This window comes from Delphinus delphis, chromosome 1 (assembly GCF_949987515.2).
Source record: "Delphinus delphis chromosome 1, mDelDel1.2, whole genome shotgun sequence".
Lineage (NCBI taxonomy): Eukaryota > Metazoa > Chordata > Mammalia > Artiodactyla > Delphinidae > Delphinus > Delphinus delphis.
In genome coordinates, this window is record NC_082683.1 from 165927345 (window position 1) to 165949006 (window position 21662).

Genomic DNA, 21662 nt, shown 5'->3' on the forward strand with positions numbered 1-21662 from the left:
AATCCCACAGTTCTTTCTGATCAGATTCCTAACACCCTACAACGCCCCTCCTCAGCCATTCTGCCTTCAAGCCAGACAGGAGATGACTCAACTGTGAGTTGCTGATGGCTCTGGGAATGAAGAGAGGGAACCGGTTGGGAGTAGAGCACTGACTGGGTGTGGGAGGACGGACCCTGCTGAGACAGTGGGAAACAAAGGGGGAGCCAAAGCGTTCCTCCCTCTAACTCAGGGCCTCTACGCTTTTGGTTAAAATACATGCTATGTTTCGCTGATATTTATCAGTCGGATCAGTGCTGATTCTTAAATCAGTCATTCCTCCCGTTAGGAATTGCTGAAAGAAAAGAATGAGGTTTATCTACGTTATCTTAATTTTTATATCACTGTTGCCAACAACTGGTTTAGATTATAATATATGAGAACAAAATAAGGAACTTGAATTTTGCAACGTTTAGTGTATATCTGGAGAAAGAAAAGATGATAAAGCAAGTATTTTTCAAATAAAAATTGCTTCCCATTTACATTTTAAACACGATTTTGGGAGACTAAAGGACTCTCACTTTTAGCCTAGGGACCACCCCTCTCACAGTACTTAAATACTTACCTATTCTTTTTGCGTCATTGAAATCTGGTTCAGGCTCAGCATATGGCTTTAGTTCTTCTTCTTCATGACCAACATTCATCCATCGATCTTTCATTATTTGCTAGGAAATAAACTCTACATTATGTTTGGCCAATCAGAACATTCGACCACTTATATTAGCTCATTTTTAGTAAATGTGAAACTTATTGGTTCAGTCAACAAGAATCGTGATGTTTTCAAACTAAAGTTACTGTTTCTAGCTTGATTAGCAGGTCAACAGGAGGTGTAAGATTTTGGGACATACTTATATATCTTATGACAACTCTAAGCATCACCCCACACACCACCAAATGAACTGATTCAAAATATACTGCCTGCTGTCTATGCTCCTCTAAAAGGAATATTTTCACATTTGAAAATTTTAATATAAAAGCCCACTGATTTTAACCTCTGCTTCATTTTTACATTTGAGATTAATGAAGAGATTTTTTTTCCTGGTCTTCTACCAAATATATACCTGTAATTTAAAAATCATCACTTACTAAAACATTAGGAAAGAAGAGATCATGGGAAATGGAAATCAGAGTCAGTAATGACAATATAGCTCAGAGAATATGGGAAGAGAGAACAATCAAGATTTAAGCCTGGAATTAGGAATTAGTAAGAATCAGGGTGAAAACAGACGTTGGTGTGCATTACCAGAGTCCAATTTAAGCTGAGACTGTGAAACAACAGTCAATCTGGGGCTGTTAAAAGGCAACCCAGAGGGCGCAGCCTATGGAATGAGGAAATTACTGGCAAACCATGTATCAGATAAGGGGTTAATATCCAGAATCTATAAAGAACTCCTACAACTCAGTAACAACAAAAAACTGCCCAATTAAAAAAATGGGCAAAGAACTTGAATAGATATTTCTCCAAAGGATATATACAAATAGCCAACAAGCATATAAGATGCTCAACATCACTAATCATCAGGAAAATCAAAACCACAATGAGATATCACTTTGTATCTGTCAGGATGGCCAGTGTTGGAAAAAACGAAAATAACAAGTGTTGGTGAGAATGCGAAGAAACTGGAACCCTTGTGCGCTGTTGATGTGACTGTAAAATGGCGTTGCTGCTGTGGTAAACAGTAAGGAGGTTCCTCAATAAGCTAAAAATGGAACTATTATATGATTCAGCAACCCCACTTCTGGGTACCTATCCAAAAGAACGGGAAACAGGATCCTGAGGAGATATTTCATACCCATGTTCAATGCAGTGTTATTCAAAATAGCCAAGATGCAGAAACAATCTAAACGTCTGATGGACAGCCCCATACTTACTTCTTATAACCACTTTGAGCAATAGTAATTTAGGTACATTATCCAACTAATTTAAATAAAAGTAGACTCACTACAAATTTAAAATATAACAATGCTATCACCAAGTCTTTAGTGATCATTCATCAATAAAGTAAAAGTGAGGCTTCCCTGGTGGCGCAGTGGTTGAGAGTCCGCCTGCCGATGCAGGGGACGCGGGTTCGTGCCCCGGTCTGGGAGGATCCCACATGCCGCGGAGCAGCTGGGCCCGTGAGCCATGGCCGCTGAGCCTGCGCGTCCGGAGCCTGTGCTCCGCCACGGGAGAGGCCACAACAGTGAGAGGCCCGTGTACCGCAAAAAAAATAATAATAATAAAAATAAATAAATAAAGTAAAAGTGTCAGGGAGGGTGCACATCAGGAGAAAATAAATTTTGCAAAGCAGAGCTGTAAATTCCTGCCACATGATTTTCCAAAATATCAAAGTCCTTCCTGTTCCTCATCTGCCTCCTCCCAAATAGTATGTCTGGCAGAAGCCTAGACAGTAATCAGGCAGCAGCATCTGCAGAAGGAAAATTCTGTTGCTGGCAGAATTTCCTAGGTTGCATGGTGAATGCATAAAAATCCTCAAAGAATATGATGAACCACTTAGGACAGCTACACAGTACAGTCAGCCCTCCGTATCTGTGGGTTTAGCATCCTCAGATTCAACCAACGATAGATAGAAACTATTCAGAAAAAAAAATTCCGGAAAGGCCCCAAAAGCAAAACTTGAATCTGTGACATACCAGCAACAATTTACATAGCACTTACACTGTATTAGGTGTCATAATAATCTACAGATGATTTAAAGTATGTGGGAGAATGTGCACAGGTTATATGCAAATACTACACACCATTTTATAGACGGGACTTGAACATCCACAGACGTTCCTGGAACCAGTCCCTGTAATCCAGCCCATCTAGTCCTTGACAACTCACTTCTGCAGCTGGACTGCACAAATATATGGAGGTGGCAGCTCAGAGAGTGCTTAAAAATGGAAGTCTTGAAAAATGTTTAAAACAAATCTATAACATAACACATTATAACTTAACTATACTTCAATAAAATAAATTTAAAAAAAAAACCCAAATCTATAACAAACCCCACCTCTCCACACAAACACATCAGTACAAACAACGGGATCTAACTGTCCTTTTATCAACACATTACATTTTTGGGGCAGCTCTCTGAATGTTTGTTATTATTACGATGAATGAGAATGGGCAAACAAGAAAACTAACAAACATAAGCTAGACATAAATACTTCTGCTTTTTCAAATGAGCTGAAGTTAAGTCCTTAGTGATGTTCTCAAATTTAAGAGCACAATATATATTTTTTAACATCTTTATTGGAGTATAATTGCTTTACAATGGTGTGTTAGTTTCTGCTGTATAACAAAGTGAATCAGCTATACATAGTACACAAATATCCCCATATACCCTCCCTCTTGCATCTCCATCCCACCCCCCCATCCCACCCCTCTAGGTGGTCACAAAGCACTCAACGGATCTCCCTGTAAGAGCACAATATTAAGAGTCTGAAAATAATAACCAATGGAATGAGATTTATAAATAGTAGAATCCCAAGTAAGTGGAGGTTAGATGCTAGAAGAGTTAAGTAAGAGGTTATCCTGCCAGGAGGAATTGGAAGAGAGGCAAAAGCCTGTGAGTGGTCCAGGCAAACGAGCAGGGCATGTGGGGGACGGCACGTCAGTATGACTACACGAGGCGGGTGTCGGAGCAAGAGCAGGGTGGAAAATTAATAAGGACCAAATCACGAAGCTTCCTTTCAATTGGATAAAGGCTATCTTTGAAGAGTGTGATTTTGCAAAGTCTCTCCGGCCAGTGTGTGGAGAGTCACTCAACACTGGAGACTCAGAAATCCACTAAGAGGCTTTCGCTGGAATCTAGGAGGGAGAAGATACCAGCCCGCTCTAAGGGCGGGCAGTGGCAGTGGGAAGAAAGACATTTTCAGTATCTGGCTGGTAAAAATCAACAAAACTCTGTGATTGGAAGTGAGGGGAGAGATGAAAGAGCTCAGGGAAAATGAAGGTGATGATGAGGCTTCTGGTTTAGACAACCGAGTAGAGTGATACCATTTACTGAGACACCGAACTCGGGAAGAGAGGTCGAATGGACCGGGAAAGATGGAGCTCAGGTTTAGACGAACTGAGTGTGAGGTGCTTCGGCATATCCAAACAGACATGTCCTGCCAACACTTAGTTTATTCTGAAGCCCAGGAGAAATCTGGGCTAGGCATGGAGATTTAGAAAGCAGCCAACAGATGAGGACAGAGTGGTGGGATTCTCCAGAAGAGTGAATCGAGGGAGAACGAATAGTAGAGGCTTAAAGAATGCCAGCATTACCAGCATGTAACGGCTGCAAAGAAAAGTAATCCCAACAGTAAATGGGGGGAGGAAGAATCTGCACAGTGACATGCTAGGCAAGGCGAGAGTTTTTCGAAGAGGAGGCAGCTGTGTCCTGTCAAATAAGGTGATAACTAAAAACGTAATCTGTTGTGTTTACGACAAAGACAGGTGAGTTTACTGAGGGTGGCTTCCGAGTGGTGGAGATGGGAATCAGAGGGTAACGCACAGAGGCAAATGGACAGATGAGAAACTGGTGACTGCCGGTGGAGATACTTTTTAAAAAGTCTGGCCAGAAAGGGAGGAGCAAGAAAGAATACTGGATGGGGACTGTGAGGTTGAAGGATGCCTTTTAAAAAAAACTAGAAGCTCTTTAGGTATGGATAAAGGCTGAGGGAAAGGAGTTAGCAGAGGAGGTTAGGATGGTACAGAAGAGAAAGCTTTACTGAAGGAGTAAGGTACTGAGAAGGCACATCACACATGCTAAATCCAGCACCGGAATGAATGGGTAAGTCTTGCACAAGAGAAGACACCTCTCCACTGCAACAGGGAACTAAGGAGGTGGGTGGGGTTCAGACAGTACCGTTAAGAGTATGGTGGCAGGAAATGAAGAGTTCATGACTACTGGTTTCTGTTTTCTCAGTGGAGTAGAAGATAAGGACCTTTGCCTGGAATGTTTCCCCCTATTTTTTCCACCTAAGTTCCTTTTTATCTGCCTTATAATGTCCACACAAAATCTGGGCTCATTCTATCACTGTCTTTCATGGTACTCTGATTTTTGTGTACAATTATGCAACCTGTCATTATGTAAATATTTTGTGTTTACCTGTTAATTAGACCATAAACCCAAACAAAGAATGACCTGCATCTGATTTACTCAGTATTGTATATCAAGCACCTAAACATACCCAGCACTTAAATGCTCAATACATATTTGTAGACTGAAGGAATAAAACCTCTTGTCTGTGTTACTCATCTGTCTTTCCTCTGTGTTCCCATGGAACTCTGTATATTTCCTATTGTGACTGTTATCACATTCTACCTTTTATCACAGCTCCTTCACTATATTTAAAGTCCTTGAGGATAAAGACTGTGCCTTGTACTATCTTTCTCAGCACAAATGCTTGTTTGTTGCTTTTGAACAGGGCAGTGTTTTAAAATAAGCCTGGACAGAAGCCTTGAGTAAAATTAAATGTAGAGAAGAGATTAACAACAAGAAGACAGCTTAGGAAGTCACTAAAATGCCCAGGAGATAGAGAACAGAGAACTGAACTGGACAGGATGAAACAGAAGAGAGAAAACCTGAAGAGGCACAATCTATAGCACCTGATGACAAAATTCGTTGTTTTTTTTTTCTTAACAGCTTTATTGGAGTATAATTGCTTTACAATGGTGTGTTAGTTTCTGCTTTACAACAAAATGAATCAGTTATATATACACATATGTTCCCATATCTCTTCCCTCTTGCATCTCCCTCCCTCCCACCCTCCCTAACAAAATTTGTTTTGAGAATGAGGGAAAGGATGAAATCCAAGAGGTGTCTGAGGATTTTAACTCAGGTGCCGGGAGGAACAGAGTATCCCTAAGTAAAAAATACAAGAGCAATAACAGATTTGATAGTGGAAGACAAATATTAAAAGCAAAATTAAGATAATCCAAATTTTCTGATGCTTCTCAATTAAATGGTGTGTATTTGGTGCTCATTTCACAACCATTATTATCTGTTCACATCAAGGAAAAATATATATATATATATATATATGTGGACTAAACCCTGAGGTAATTTGTCTTTTATCTGGGGAAATAAGATTTACTCACCAAACCTGAAAATATTTGAATACACAATGGAATTAACTGTTCAGGATTGTGCTATTAGCAGTGAGTATTAATAAAGACGAAAAAGAGTAACTTGCAATGTGGGCTGGAGTTTTCAGGGAAGGAATCCCAAGAAGTTAGGAGGTGAACTCACTCTCCAAATATAGGTAATATCTGGACTGGTGAACAAGTGAAGGCAGATGTGAGGGGGGAACGGTGAGGCATCCTCTCCTTTGACTTGGAACAGAGGTAACATGCAATGAAAGAACAGGAGATAAAGTGAGTATCCTCAGATGATGAATTTAAACTTGATCTGATAGGCAATGGAGAAATGCTACCTTTTATTAATGAAGATAAGCAACATTTTAGAAACAGCACCGGGAAAGGAACGATCTGAGGAACACAGAAGGAGCACTGACTCTGCTAGTCTTCACACAAAATCAGATTTGAGGCCAGGCTGATCCCAGGGAAGGTGGAAAATCACAGTGAAAAGAAAAGGCCGCTGGGCGGTGATGAGAGAAAGAACAGTTTCGCTTTCCTGTCTTAACTGTTCTGATCTCTGGGGGTTGCCGAGTCCACATAGCAAAGTTTGTCTCCTTAAAAACTGTTGTGTTTCAAAGCAAAATAAAAATAATCTGAGGAAAAATTTCCTTCAGTAAAAGGAATGGGAGGTAACAGAAGGAAGAAAGAAGATCTGCTTAGGGGAAAAAAGTAGCAGAATTAACTCCACTAGTTCTAAATCTGAAGCTCTTTTAGAGGAGTAAGGCAAAGAGAGCAACAAAATAGGGATAGAGGAAAGGAAAAAGCATGCGGAAGTCCCTGTCTTCAGTGTGTGAACCTCACGCCCACTCAAAATTCCTCCATGGAAATCGCAAGGTTAACATTCAAAGCCAAGGGAGAAGTAAGTGTCCCCAGAAAATGGTGGTGCTGGTGACCGCGGAGTTCACGCAACCCTATTCCTGATGGTTTCAGGCACAGTGTAAACCACTGGCCAACATACTGCACTAGACCAGTTGAACAAACTAGTCCATTTCAAGTTTCATTTGAGATATCTCAACATGAGGAACAAGAGGTCCAACAAGATTCCAAACTTGAAGCAAGTTTACCGTAGCCATCACTGTCACTGAACAGAAATGACTATTTGCTGAAAAGTTCTAACAAAATAATTGATTCAGATGAATTATAAAGAGTTAAACAAATGACCAATGGAAATATACACCCTACACATAGGTCCAACACTAAAAAATTATGGACTTTAGGCTGGCCAGATGAAAATAATTTTTCTTAAATGGTTTCAACCTTTGTAAAGTATACCATATGCTTCTGAATTTGTACTTAGAAATTTTCATTAGAAAAATGGTTATTATTATTATTAATTGTTTTTTGCTTTGCTGTCACTTGAACTGGGCAGACACAAGCAAGATTTTAAAGATTATCTTAGCAGGCTGAAAAAGGTGTTAAAAGTAAAAATAAATACTTTTTGAGGAGGACCAAAGATGAGGGAGAAAGGGCAATAATGAGGAACTTTGCTTTAGGCTCAAATTTTGTATTATTTTGAAAGGTAACACAGTCCATCTTACTTAAGGACTGGAAAAATGAAAGAATATACAAAGAGGGGGTAGCAGGAAAAAATTTCAGTATCTTTCTAAAAAAAATCCAGACACACCAATATTCAAATAAATAGGAAAAAACCCAGCATACAACATAAAACACAAATCCTTTGAAAACCATGTGTGATACTGTCCCCCCCATTATGAGTACAATTAGGAAGAGGTGACCGCACTCAGATATACAACCTGAAAAAAATATATTAACTGTTTAGATCTAGAAGCAACTATGGGTCAAGCAAGTAGAATGTGAAATTATTTAAAATAAAGATTCTTTAAATCAAACTTCAATATTAGCAAATTACATAGTGAAGACTAGAGTTTCATCAATAACTCATGATACTCAAGTAACACCGAAAAAAAACATCAAGTTCCATTTCTTAAAATATGAGAATTAACAGGGAAATATTTCATCTCAAAAGGTACAAAGCTGATACAAGTCTATGAAGCTGATTAACCAGACTCCTTTAGACAAGTAGTTTAGGGACACAGAAAGCTTACATATGAAGAAGGACACTTAACCTATTCATTAAAAATATTGAGCATTATCTCTAATGAAAGAAATACAAATTAAAGCGATTATGACAAACTGTATTACTACCATAAAGGCATCAAATACTAGAAACTATTTTTATCCAATACTGAAACAAGCTGTGCAGAATATGTACCTTCAAATGCCTTAGTTAACACACAATCTTTTGGCAATGATACACAGGACCTAGCAGACTGTTTATACCCTTTGACCGAGTAATTACTGTCTGGAGAATTTATCCAAGCATACATCCCAAAGGGAAAAAGTACATCACATTATTTTTAGCAAAAACGATGAGAACAACTCACATGTGGAACAAGCAGAGAATAGTTAAATAAACTTTGATACATAATCCAAGGAGAACAACATAGCTACTGACAGAGAAGGCGGTCACTCTCATGATAAAGCAAAGAGGACATACTAAAAACATTTAAGTTTAAAAAAAAGAATGCAACATGACATGAAAACATTATTACTGAATAAAAATTTATGTTTACACACTGAAGACTGGTGTTTTGAAAATAGCTGCTTTTTATACTTTATGGATTTTTTGGTTGTAAAGTTGATAATAAAGTAGGTATGAAAATAAAAGTGAAGACTAATATAATTTTCGACATCATTGTTATTTCAAGGGGAGTTTCTTAAGATTTGGTATAAAGAAATCTTTATTTTTTTTTTCCAATGATGTCAGGTTTCTCTGGAAAACCATTTCTGGGAATTGTGAAGCAGACCAGCCTTTGTATGGTGATATCTGCAATACTACGATAATATTTCCAACGTAGACTCATGGTTCCATGGCTGGAAGACTTAATTTTGACAAGGTGGAACAGGAAGTTCCAGACTATATTCAAATACATCAAGTTGAGCTTCTGATGAGCAAATATTTTCGTAATAATAACTTGCTTTTACATTCAAGTCAGAGAATTCATACTTTAATCCTTCATATTTTAATGCAAAGGATGAAAGACTTAAATATTTGGCCACTGTAAATTAATCATAGTTAAGACTCGAAGCACATTTTATCAATCGTCCATAGAGATTTGTAAAATCTACTCCCTCCAAATAATTTTTGTTCTTTATGGTCTTTTTGTTCCTCTCATTAGCTGAGCTGATGCCTCAACTCTGGACATTTTGTTAAGTGACATTCAAGTAAACTTGGCTCCAATGATAAAAATGGGTCATAAAGCAGGATCAAGGGAGGCTTATGTTCCTATAAAATTTTAGAACTTGTATGAGTGTCAACAATTATAACTATTTCACACAATTTTCCATTATAATGGTTGAAAGTAAGTTTAGAAGAGCGGTAATATGAAAGTGGGCTTTTTTACTGCACAGATTTCTCTTTTAAAACATTACAACATATCCTTTGACCCCCAAAGAAAAAAACCCACAAAAATCATAGGAAGTAACTAATCACATTTAAACAAACAATTCAGTAAAAAATATCTGATAATTGATCTACTGATATAAAACATTTAAAATAATTTCCCAATGGAAGTCACCATCCCTTAACTTCCATCGAAACATCATATTGTATCTTTTAGTGAAAAGTACTGTGGTAATACAATTACAAAGCCCAAACTAACCTGAGAGCTCTGTACACAGGGATGGCTCACTATAAGGCTGCCTCCTAACCAGCATGGAGTCCGTGCCAGAAGGCCCCCATTGCTACACTAAAAAAGTACAGTTTGAATGAGGTTAATTCTCTGAATTTTCTACCCTATCTATTAAGGCAAATAAATGAAGACAAAGAATACTAGTGAACAATACATGCTGAATCTCTGAAATTATCTTAGTACAGGCTAAAATATTTTTAAAAACAGACGGGAAAAATGCTTAATAAGTTGTTCTGACTGTAGTGTCACAAGGAAAAAAGATTAGACATTTTGGTTATGTGAACCTCTGATGTTACTGGCTGTAACATACTTAGTACTTTTTTAACAGCGTCTGTTATTATAAATAACCTCACATATGTTGAATGTATGTAGGCAACACAACAGTGTGGTAAGAAATGAAATACCTGTTTCCAATATGTTCTACTTAAATATTTGCAAACTTTCTGTACTGATGTTGAGAGGTTCTATTAAATTTTTTACTATCAGATACAGCCATGAAGTATTCACTGGATTCAAATTTCACTATCTTCTTTTATCCTTGAAATATCTGTACTTACTAAATACAAGGTTTCTATACTGGACCAAGCAATTTGTGACAGAGACTAGGTTTTCCTTCTTCTTCAACTAAGTCAATTTTATCCCTATTTTGATGTTGTTTTCATTTAAGACTTCACTGCAGGACAAAGAAGAAATAAGAGTCTTTAGCCAAACCTACTGCACAACCTTTGAGTAGTGAAAGCATCACGTGACTTTCTCTAGATCTAAATAAAAGGCAAATGAGATGGTTTGGCAATTTTCCTTAAAAAACGTGGGGAAAAATTATTGAAATAATGCTCTGTAGTTCCTTGAATATTTTAATTGTTAGACTTTAAATATGGAGTCGAAAAAATTACTTACTTCCAAGCTGCCTCTCTTGATTGGATTCAGCACTAATAATTTCTTCAGGAGGTTTTCACAGTCAGTGGACATATAGAAGGGAATACGGTACTTCCCTCGTAAGACTCGCTCCCGCAGTTCCTTACAAAGCAAAAGAAAGCACGTATCACTGGCTTATGAAATCACTGTGCCTGGGGATAGAACATTAATATCAAATTTAGCTGATACCTTTAAATTCTGGCCGTCAAAAGGCAAGGAGCCACTGACTAATGTGTAGAGAATGACGCCGAGACTCCACACGTCCACTTCAGGCCCGTCGTACTTCTTCCCTTGGAAAAGCTCAGGGGCAGCGTAAGGCGGGCTTCCACAAAATGTGTCCAACTTGCTCCCGACTGTAAATTCATTACTAAAACCAAAGTCAGCAATTTTAATATTCATATCAGCATCAAGGAGAAGGTTTTCAGCCTAAGAGGAAAATAATAAAAAGGACAATGTAAAGAGCCTACATAAAATAAAACGTTCATTATAATTGTTTCAGATCTCAAACTTCTATTCCTTGTCTCTCATTTTTAAGTGTAACATCAAATTGAGGAGCCCAGTAGAGTACTTCAATGTGTAACTTCTCAGAATTACATTTATATAAAACTGAATTTTAACACTATATAGGAAGGCTCCATTTATATGCATATATGTAACTGTTTAAGAAAGGTTACTTAAAAACCATTTTCTTCCATAGGTCATTTTAAACCTAATTTTTTTCCTCATGGTAAGAAACATCCTGGAATTGCACCTTAATATGACCTATTCTAAAGAATGTAAGTCAACATAACACTAATCCATCTTGGGCTTCCCACAAGTTTACCCAAATATGCTGTTTAATAGAGTATCACTGGTTAATGCAAGCCTCAAGCATATATTTAAACTAACTCCCAGTCAGGGGTTCTATGACTACTGAATTGATTCCTTGTCCTTTCTTGCAAAATGCATCCTCAACAAAGTTCTTTTCTCAGTAAAAGAAAACAACACAACACAGCCTCCATTGGATCTTATCTGTTTTAAGCCTCCTTTTGCTTTTCTAAAACTAGATTCTCTTCTAGGGGTTTATTATGGTAGAAAGAAGTGATTTCTCCCATGTTTTAAAATGCCGGTTTTCTAAAATCTTCCTAAATCAGAATCATTCAATGAAAAAATTTAAATGTACCTTTTATAAATGCAAGCAATTCAATAAAGGATTTGCTTTTGCACATGTTTTGTTTCAAACTCTGTTACAACTGACAGACTAATGAAGTTATAGCTTAGTTTGTAGATGTGTTTTATCAGGTTACAAAAAGGAGTAAAATTTGACTAAAATGAAAATCAGAGTTCTCTACAGTTTATACCACTGGAGGGTCCAACAGTCAGCAGACCCAAGCACTTTGCCCATCATATGGCTCTTCCCTCGCCTACTTCCTCCCTTTCCTTTTTTAAGGAATACTACCTTGGGATATTTGTTTTCATCTTGTTTCAGAAAATACACATCTAACACCCAAAAATATGCAAAAAATGTGGTATCACTTATTACATAAATATTATGACAGCACACAGATTTGGGAGATTTATATTAGATCTTAACATTATGGACTGTGCGACAAAACCAGGTCACTCTGATGTTCTGATGTAAGGGCCTGGTCACTGTAAATTTCTGAGGCTGTCTTGGAGCAAACTAGACTTTTCCCAGTCTCTCTAAAGATGTCTGGATGGATAGCAAAGTACCCAAGGCTGCCTCAGAAGAGGAGAGAAGGAGAGGGTTTTGAGGTTTCCTCCCAAGAGCATACAGGAAACTCCTGGGTAATGAACATGAATTTTTGCAGATATTTTCCGTATAAGAAATGAGATGACAAACTAGGAGTCAAACACACGGGCAGGGAAATAAATAGCCCTCTTCTTTCTCTTTCTTTGAAGCAGTGATTTCCCTTAAAATAGCTGAGGGAGGAAACAGAAATAGAAATATTTGGAGCAGGAGAAAATCTGTAAGCTCAGAACAATGGAGTCAAAATACAGGATGAGACTTTCAACAACTGTTTAGGACAATGTATTCAAATATAACACAAACTAGTGCTAGTAATTGACAGAGGCAATGGGAAAAGAAGTTGGAAAAAAAAAAGACCTCCTAGGTATGGAACATGCAAGTTAACTTTGGAAAAACAGAGAAAAAGGAAAAAAAAAAGAAAACTTTCTTAGACAAGGAATCTTCTACCTTCGTTCAAAAAGAAAAAAATCCATTTGGCCCCAACCATTCTTTCTTTTTTTAAATTATTTTATTTTTTTAAATAAAAATTATGTATATTTAAGGTATAACACATGATAATTTGATATACACACAAACAGTGAAATGATTACTTAAGTCAAGCTACATACTTCCTCACAGTTACCTTTTTTTTGATAAGTGTGATGGGAACACCTGAAATCCCTCTTAACAAACTTCCAGTATTCAATACAGTATTATTAACTTTTTGGATTAGACATCAAAAGCTCAGGCAACCAAAGCAAAATTAAACAAGTAAGACTACATCAAACTAAAAAGCTTCTGTACAGCAAAGGAAACCATCAACAAAATGAAAAGACAACCTATAGAATGGGAGAAAATACTAGCAAACCACATATCTGATAAGGGGTTAATATTCAAAATATGTAAGGAACTCATGTAACTCAATAACAAAACAACGAACAACCAGATTAAAAAATAGGCAAAACACCTAAACAGACATCCGATTTCATTTCCCCATGAAATGAAACATGGCTCCCATGTTCACTGCCACAAACATTTCCTGACTATCACACATTTCTTATTCCAAAGTATGCTAGTTTATACTAATCATATGCATTCAAGATTCATAAAAACATTTAAAACTTTCCTGATTTCTTTGAACTTTAATGTGAGGATGAGCACTGGCTCTTACATCAGACAAATCTGGATTTGTGCCCTGACCCTGCTTCTGATGGAATGCGGCCTCAGGCATTTTTAATTAGGGACAAAGTTCCTCATTTATGTTATTAAAAGAAGCTAATTAATGCAATCAAATCCTCTAGTCTTTAATGCTAGATAACTTCTCATCCACATTTTCTTCATTTCCTCAGTAAAAATACTGCCTTTTAAGAAAACATTCCTGGGCTTCCCTGGTGGCGCAGTGGTTAAGAATCCACTTGCCAATGCACGGCACATGGGTTTGAGCCCTGGTCTGGGATGATCCCACATGCCGTGGAGCAACTAAGCCCGTGTGCCACAACTACTGAGCCCGCATGCCACAATTACTGGAGGCCACGCGCCTAGAGCCTGCGCTCCACAACAAGAGAAGCCACCGCAATGAGAAGCCCATGCACCAAAACGAAGAGTAGCCCCACCCGACGCAACTAAAGAAAGCCTGTGTGCAGCAAGGAAGACCCAATGTAGCCAAAAATAAATAAATAAATAAATTTATTAAAAAAGAAGACGACATTCCTATGATTTATGTCAGAGCATGTTTTGCGTATGTTCTCTTCTAGGAGTTTTATGCCTTATATTTAGGTCTTTAAACCATTTTGAGTTTATTTTTGTGAGGGTGTGAGGGAGTGGTCTAATTTCATTGATTTACATGCAGCTGTCAAGCTTTCCCAACACCACTTGCTAAAGAGACTGTCTTTTCTCCACTGTATATTCTTGCCTCCTTTGTCTTTGTCATAGATTAACTGATCGAAGACATGTGGGTTTATTTCTGGGCTCTCTATTCTTTTTTTTGGCCGCGCACGCAGCTTGTGGGATCTTAGTTCCCCAGCCAGGGATCGAACCCGGGCCCTTGGCAGTGAAGGCGCCGAGTCCTAACCACTGGACCACCAGGGAATTCCCTGGGCTCTCTATTCTGTTCCACTGATCTGTCTGTTTTTACACCAATACTGTTTTGATTACTGTAGCTTTGTAGTACTGTCTGAAGTCTGGGAGGGTTATGACTCCAGCTTTGTTCTTTATCCTCAGGATTGCTTTGGCAATTCTAGGACTTTTGTGGTTCCATATAAATTTTAGGATTATTTGTTCTAGTTCTGTGAAAAATGTCATGGGTATTTTCATAGGGATTACATGAAATTTGTAGATTGCTTTGGGTAGTGTGGCCATTTTAACAATATTAATTCTTCCAATCCAAAAGCATGGGATATCTTTCCATTTCTTTGAATCATCTTCAATTTCCTTTATCAATGTTTTATAGTTTTCAGCGTATAGGTCTTTCACCTCCTGGTTAAGTTCATTCCTCAAGGCAAAAGAAATAAAAGAAAAAAATAAACAAATGGCACCTAATCAAACTTTATAAAGTTTTTGCGCAGCAAAGGAAACCATCAACAAAATGAAAAGACAACCAAAGGAATAGGAGAAAATACTTGCAAATGATATGACCAACAAGAGGTTAATATTCAAAATACACAAACAGCTCATACAATTCAATATCAAAAAAAATCAAACAAAAAAATGGGCAGAAGACCTAAATAGTCATCTCTCCAAAGAAGACATACAGATGGCCAACAGGCACATGAAAAGTTGCTCAACATCACTAATTATTAGAGAAATGCAAGTCAAAACCACAATGAGGTATCACCTCACATGGGTCAGAATGGCTATCATCAAAAAGTATACAAATATTAAATGCTGGAAAGGGTGTGGAGAAAAGGCAACCCTTGCGCACCATTGGTGGGAATGTAAGTTGGTGCACCCACTGTGGAGAAGAATATGGAGATTCCTTAAAAAACTAAAAATAGAGCTACCATATGATCCAACAATCCCACTCCTGGGCATATATCTGGAAAAGACAAAAACTCAATTCAGAAAGATACGTGCACCCCAATGTTCATAACAGCACTATTTACAATAGCTATGACATGGAAACAAACCATGTGCCTATCAACAGACGATTGGCTTAAGAAGATGTGGTGTGTGTGTATGTATATACACACAATGGAATATTACTCAGCCATAAAAAAGAATGAAATAATGCCATTTACAGCAACATGGATGGACTAGAGAATATCATACTAAGTGAAGTCAGAAAGAAAAAGAGAAATATTACATAATATCATTTATACATGGAATCTAAAAAATAATACAAATGAATCTATATACAAAACAGAAACAGACTCACAGACATAGAAAACAAACTTATGGTTACCAAAGGGGAAAGGAAGCAGGGGAGGAATAAATTAGGAGTATGGGATTAACAGATACATACTACTTTACATAAAATAGATAAGCAATAAGGATTTACTGTATGGCACAGGGAACTATATTCAATACCTTGTAATAACCTATAATGGAAAATAATCTGAAATATATATATATAACTGAAACACTTCACTGTATACCTGCAACTAACATAATACTGTAAACCAACTATACTTCAATTTTAAAAAAAAGAAAGAAAATACTACCTTTTATAAAAGTTGCTGTGAGAACTAAATAAAAACTAATTTCCTTATACAGTGCCTGGCACAATTAGGCAATCAAAAAGACATCTCTAGTAGTATCACATATCTGTTAATAATTAAGAAATTTTTGTAATAAAACCAATCACTTACCTTAAGATCACGGTGAACAATGCACTTTTGATGACAATACTGTACAGCAGATACAATCTGAAATAAATATTTGGATAAAAGATTCAAAATTATTGTGGTAAAAACATCTCAATTTTTCCCCAATTATCATTCCAATTTAGAAAAATTACTAACTTGGATTTTAAAGTTACGTTTAGCAATTTCACTGTTCCTTTATTTCAGAAAACCATACGTATTAAAGTTATGAAATTTTCACTTTTAAATGTGGACAACGTGCAAAAGTAGTATTCTCTTGCTAAAATACACTAAAATATTTGTCAGAGTCCATGAAGATTTCTTTATGGGTTGTTATATTTCTGTTCACATGATACAATGTATACACTTTGTAGTTTTGGTCAAATTGTTTATCCCACTGTTGAAATAAGAATTCTGGCACACATGAATCAGCATTCCAAGACAGCTGGCTCAAGTTCAAAATGCAAAACTGTATTTTAGGAATTATATTAAATGTGTTCAAGGCATGTTTCTTCAGGGAGGTCAACTGACTAAGAATTTATCAACAGGATTTAGCAATACCTTATTTTTGTCTCTTCATATAGTATAAAGCAAAGGAAAAATTTTTGAGCCTTTAAAGGAAACCTAATTATCAAAAGAAAAGAGGTAGAAATGAAATCTAATCTTAAACTTGCCACTAATTCAGCTGGGCAAAGCATTCTACCCTTGTAACTAGATTTTGTACACCATCTTAATTTTTAACCATTACATAGGGCTCTTTGGGGATAAGTGCTAAACAGGAAAGCACCCAATGGTTTAAGGGCCAAAGATACCAATGAGAAATAGGTTATAAGCAATTCTATGATAGTTATACGCTTTATTACATAAAATACAGAAAAGGAAACAATCTGATAGCAATCAACTAAGAGTTACTTTGTACATATAAGTATATCTGATGTATAGGAGGGCCATTTTAATGCACAGCAGAACATTCAATTCTGTGGATTCAGTTAAACGTAAACACAGTTTGAATGCTGAATATTGGTTAGGCATTAACCAATGGGGACAGAAATGAAATTTTTTTTTTTTTTGCGGTACACGGGCCTCTCACCGCTGTGGCCTCTCCCGCTGCAGAGCACAGGCTCCGGACGCGCAGGCTCAGCGGCCATGGCTCACGGGCCTAGCCGCTCCACGGCATGTGGGATCTTCCCGGACCAGGGCACGAACCTGTGTCCCCTGCATCGGCAGGTGGACTCTCAACTGCTGCGCCACCAGGGAAGCCCCAGAAATGAAATTTTTGAATGGTAAAGGTGATATGAAGTATGACCATGCTTATAGGATACTGGTTAGGAAAAAAAAAAACTTCAAAGTAGTACAAGTGAAACTGATATTTCAGTATTATAAAATTATTTTAATGTATATTATAATGGTTCAAAGAAAGAGAAGACATGAATTCAAAACAAAATCAACACACAGTGAGTAAGATGTAATTCAATTAAATTCATTTTGATTCAACAGTTTATTGAGTGCCTGCTATGTGCAAGAAAATGTGCTGGTTGCTAGGGGAATACAAAAATGTGTTCATGCACCCTACATGCACGCTGCCTTTCAGGAGCTTACAGTCTGATTAGGAGGAAAAAACATGTTTATGAGTAACTATACATACTACAAAGTAGAATCATAGAAGCAGAGGTACAAAGAAGTGAGGGAATCATAAAAGATAAAGAATAATCTCAGTTACTAGGTGATAATTGATCTAAGCCCTCCATGAAGGATAGTAAAATTTTAAAATGTGGATGTTTGGGGATGGGGACGTAGGAGGTAAGGTGGTAAAATGCACTGATTGTTATTTTTAATTTTTGGCTGCATTGGGTCTTCATTGCTGCGTGTGGGCTTTCTCTGGTTGTGGCGAGCATGGGGGCTACTCTTCGTTGCGGTGCGCAGGCTTCTCATTGCGGTGGCTTCTCTTGTTGCGGAGCACGGGCTCTAGGCGTGCAGGCTTCAGTAGTTGTGGCATATGGGCTCAGTAGTTGTGGAACACAGGTTTAATTGCTCCACGGCATGTGGGATCTTCCCGGACCAGGGCTCGAACCTGTGTTCCCTGCATTGGCAGGCGGATTCTCAACCACTGAGCCACCAGGGAAGCCCTGCACTGATGTTGAGGCAACACAATGTATTTGAAAAGTAGGTGGGAAAATGGTAATACTGGGAGTTAAATCCTGATAGACAAGTTGGTAAAAGTCTCTGAATTCCAAACTAAGCAGGTACTGCAGAACCATGACTGTGTTTGAGCAAAACAATTGTGAATGATTATAATCAATTTGAGGTGTGAGTCCTCCAAATACAGCAGAATCCTACAATGAATACATGTAGTATTAGTTTTCTTAAGCAATATGCTTCAAAATTCTAATATCCAATTTTTACCAATTAAGAGAGACATACATTTATATGTAAATATTAATACATCTTATTGAACATACTATATAGGCTATAGGATGTTCATACTATAACGCTATTTTTGCATCATAGATGACAGAACTTTGCTGATAATGATATTATCTTTTTCAAGTCCCCTTCTCTTGATACTGTGAAGAAGGCATGCTACAGATAATGATTTGGTTACCAAACATGCATTTCACATTAGACAAGATAGTTTCTGTGAAAGCAGTTCTATAGGCACTTCTGGAATAAAAATCTCCTGAGCCTTAAAGACTTAAGAAGGGAAAGATAATTTATAATATCATCACACTTATCTAGCAGGGTACAATTTCTGCCATAAAAGCAGCTCTGGCTTCTGACTCGCTCGCTGCAAGAACCCCCATGCACAAGCCCAAGTTTTACTGCATTATTCTATGGCCAGACCCTCCCATCTCAAAAAATTCTGCACCTCCACAAATAGGATGCAGAAACTTCCCTACAATCCTTTTGTTATGGATCTTGAAAACATGATTGACCATCAGTCCTGCACTGACCCTAAGACCAGACATGTCAATGTTTTGCCATGAGGTGCAACTGTGGGGGGAGGATGCTTTGCAATTATTTATACGTGGGTCAGGAATTCCCAAGCTTTAAGTAGTAGCCTTGATACTGGAAGGGTTGAGTCAATATTATGATTTCTCTTGCAGGCCCTCAAATCTTAAGGAAGGCAGCGGCATTGAATGGGCAATGACTGCTAAATTGGTCTTGAACTGTCCTAGTGTCTCTGCTATATTTAATGGTAGGGTCAAGGACATATCCTTACTAATACAGTACATTCCCTTTCACTGGTAATGTTTTCAAAGTAATTTTATGAAATACAGAGCAAATAAAAATAAAAGTAAATACACATTTATTCGAGTTTTAATTACACCTATAAAGAAAAATGAACTTAGCAAAAATAAACTGAAAAACAAATATAACTTTTTGCCAAATAACTATAAAATTGTGTGTGTGTCCCTAGTTTTTAAAACTGTGAGTTGGTTACCTATTTAATTTGGGGGGAACACATACAGATAGTTAATATGTTTAATATTTATAATAAATAGATAATTATTTTTAAAATTGCCACTGTTTTACATTTTAAATAGCATTCATTTAACACTCAATCTCTGATTTGATTTCAAAGTAATCCAGACTTTATTTTAAAAAAGAGCCAATCAGTAATTATTTGGATCTTTATGAAAAATATCTGTGTCCCAGCCTGCTATCCTGCTCCCACCCATCAGTAGAGATGAGTAAGCTCTTTAAAACAGCACCTTCTCTAATTCCATATAGTACCCAGTACAATTTCTGACCACAGTATGTTTTTAATAAATAAATAAAACCAACTGACTAAAAACAATAAGAGTGAGTAGTGACAGTCCTTGAAATATATATTAAAATCCCAATGGAAATATTTCATGTCAATTGGAATTTTCTTCCTAATAGGCTACTAAAACTAGCGTGACTGAGATGGAAAGAACGATGATATTTAAAGTGATGACTGTAGCTCTTCACTTAAGTAAGCATGGACTTCCATTCCACAGTAGAAAAGAATTTAACAATATGTAGCTGAATACCATTCAGTTTCTCAATGCTGCTTCCTCATTACCAGTTGTCTTTAGATTCAGCTATTTTAAGTCAAATGCTCCTAGGAATCTATCCTAAATATAAGGGCTATGTTTATCTTTGGTCTAAAGTATTCATGTATATTGTTCCAAATAGTGATTCTGTGACATATTAATAATAGAGGTTTCACAAAATAAACTCACTCCACGATCGATATGCAGAATGCTATGTCAAAAAAAAAAAAGTTGAACAGGTTTTTTTCCTCCCATCTTCTTCAGGACTTCTCCAATTGTTTATATGTTAACATATATGTCAAATCTCACAGAGGAAGATTTCACATCAGTAGTCTGTGTTTCCTAACCTTATTGATTACAGGATCCCTTTAACTGTAGAATAATGTTTACAGAAGAGATACTGAACTTTTTTTTTTTTTTTTTGCGGTACACGGGCCTCTCACTGTTGTGGCCTCTCCCGTTGCGGAGCACAGGCTCCGGATGCTCACGCTCAGTGGCCATGGCTCACTGGCCCAGCCACTCCGCGGCATGTGGGATCTTCCCGGACCGGGGCACGAACCTGCGTCCCCTGCATCGGCAGGCGGACTCTCAACCACTGCACCACCAGGGAAGCCCTGAACTATTTTTGAACAAATATTTTAAATTCACTTAGGTAAAGTTTGGGATATAGTAAGTTGTCTGTTGAAACTTTACTTCAGTAAATTTTGTGGACAATTTACAATTTATTATCATTTCTACAGTAATTTATAAAGTATGATAATCTTAAATACTTCATTCCTAAACATTAAAAACAAAATCTTAGATGAACTTAAATTGCTTTTTCTTATTTTATCATTTCTGTAACAAATCATATTCAAGTTGACCTGGAAATATCAATATCTTACCATATTCTTCACACTGGCAAGGTTCCTTCCCTACTTGACTAAATAAAATTGATCATAGTCTTTAAGTCTACAAAATATGAGTTCCAAAACTAAGACATCTTTAATTATTTAAAAAATACAAAAACCTCTTTAAACAGTACACATTTATACTGTACAAATAAAACTAATAATACTTGATAATAATTACTGGATAAAGGTTTAAGTATTTACTTTCTATCTCACTCTAGTCTGTATTTCCAAGACTCTCAAAGAGTTATTAATAAGAATCTCACCTATAAACATTTTACTATTTATGATGAACTAGAAATAACCAATGGCAACTATTTTAAATTTAAATTCAGGAAGAACAAATTTCTTTTTCAGTTTTCCATTCTTAAAAAGTGTAAGAAAGCAGGAATTTTTCTTTTGAAAGTACCATGTACTCTGAATTCCAGTCTGTGATACTGTCCATTGT

At 36.9% G+C, this 21662-nt stretch overlaps 1 protein-coding gene across 2 annotated transcripts in view; it reads right to left on the reverse strand.

Annotated features, from left to right (window-relative positions):
* MARK1 (microtubule affinity regulating kinase 1) overlaps positions 1-21662 on the reverse strand; it is a 65658-nt gene that overhangs the window by 22595 nt on the left and 21401 nt on the right. For both annotated transcript variants that reach the window (XM_059998148.1, XM_059998140.1), the window contains exons 6-9: positions 16312-16368; positions 10966-11202; positions 10759-10878; positions 602-701 (exon numbers count right to left, since the gene is read on the reverse strand). In XM_059998148.1, coding sequence (XP_059854131.1) covers positions 602-701; positions 10759-10878; positions 10966-11202; positions 16312-16368 — 514 coding nt within the window. The remainder of the gene's footprint in view (positions 1-601; positions 702-10758; positions 10879-10965; positions 11203-16311; positions 16369-21662) is intronic.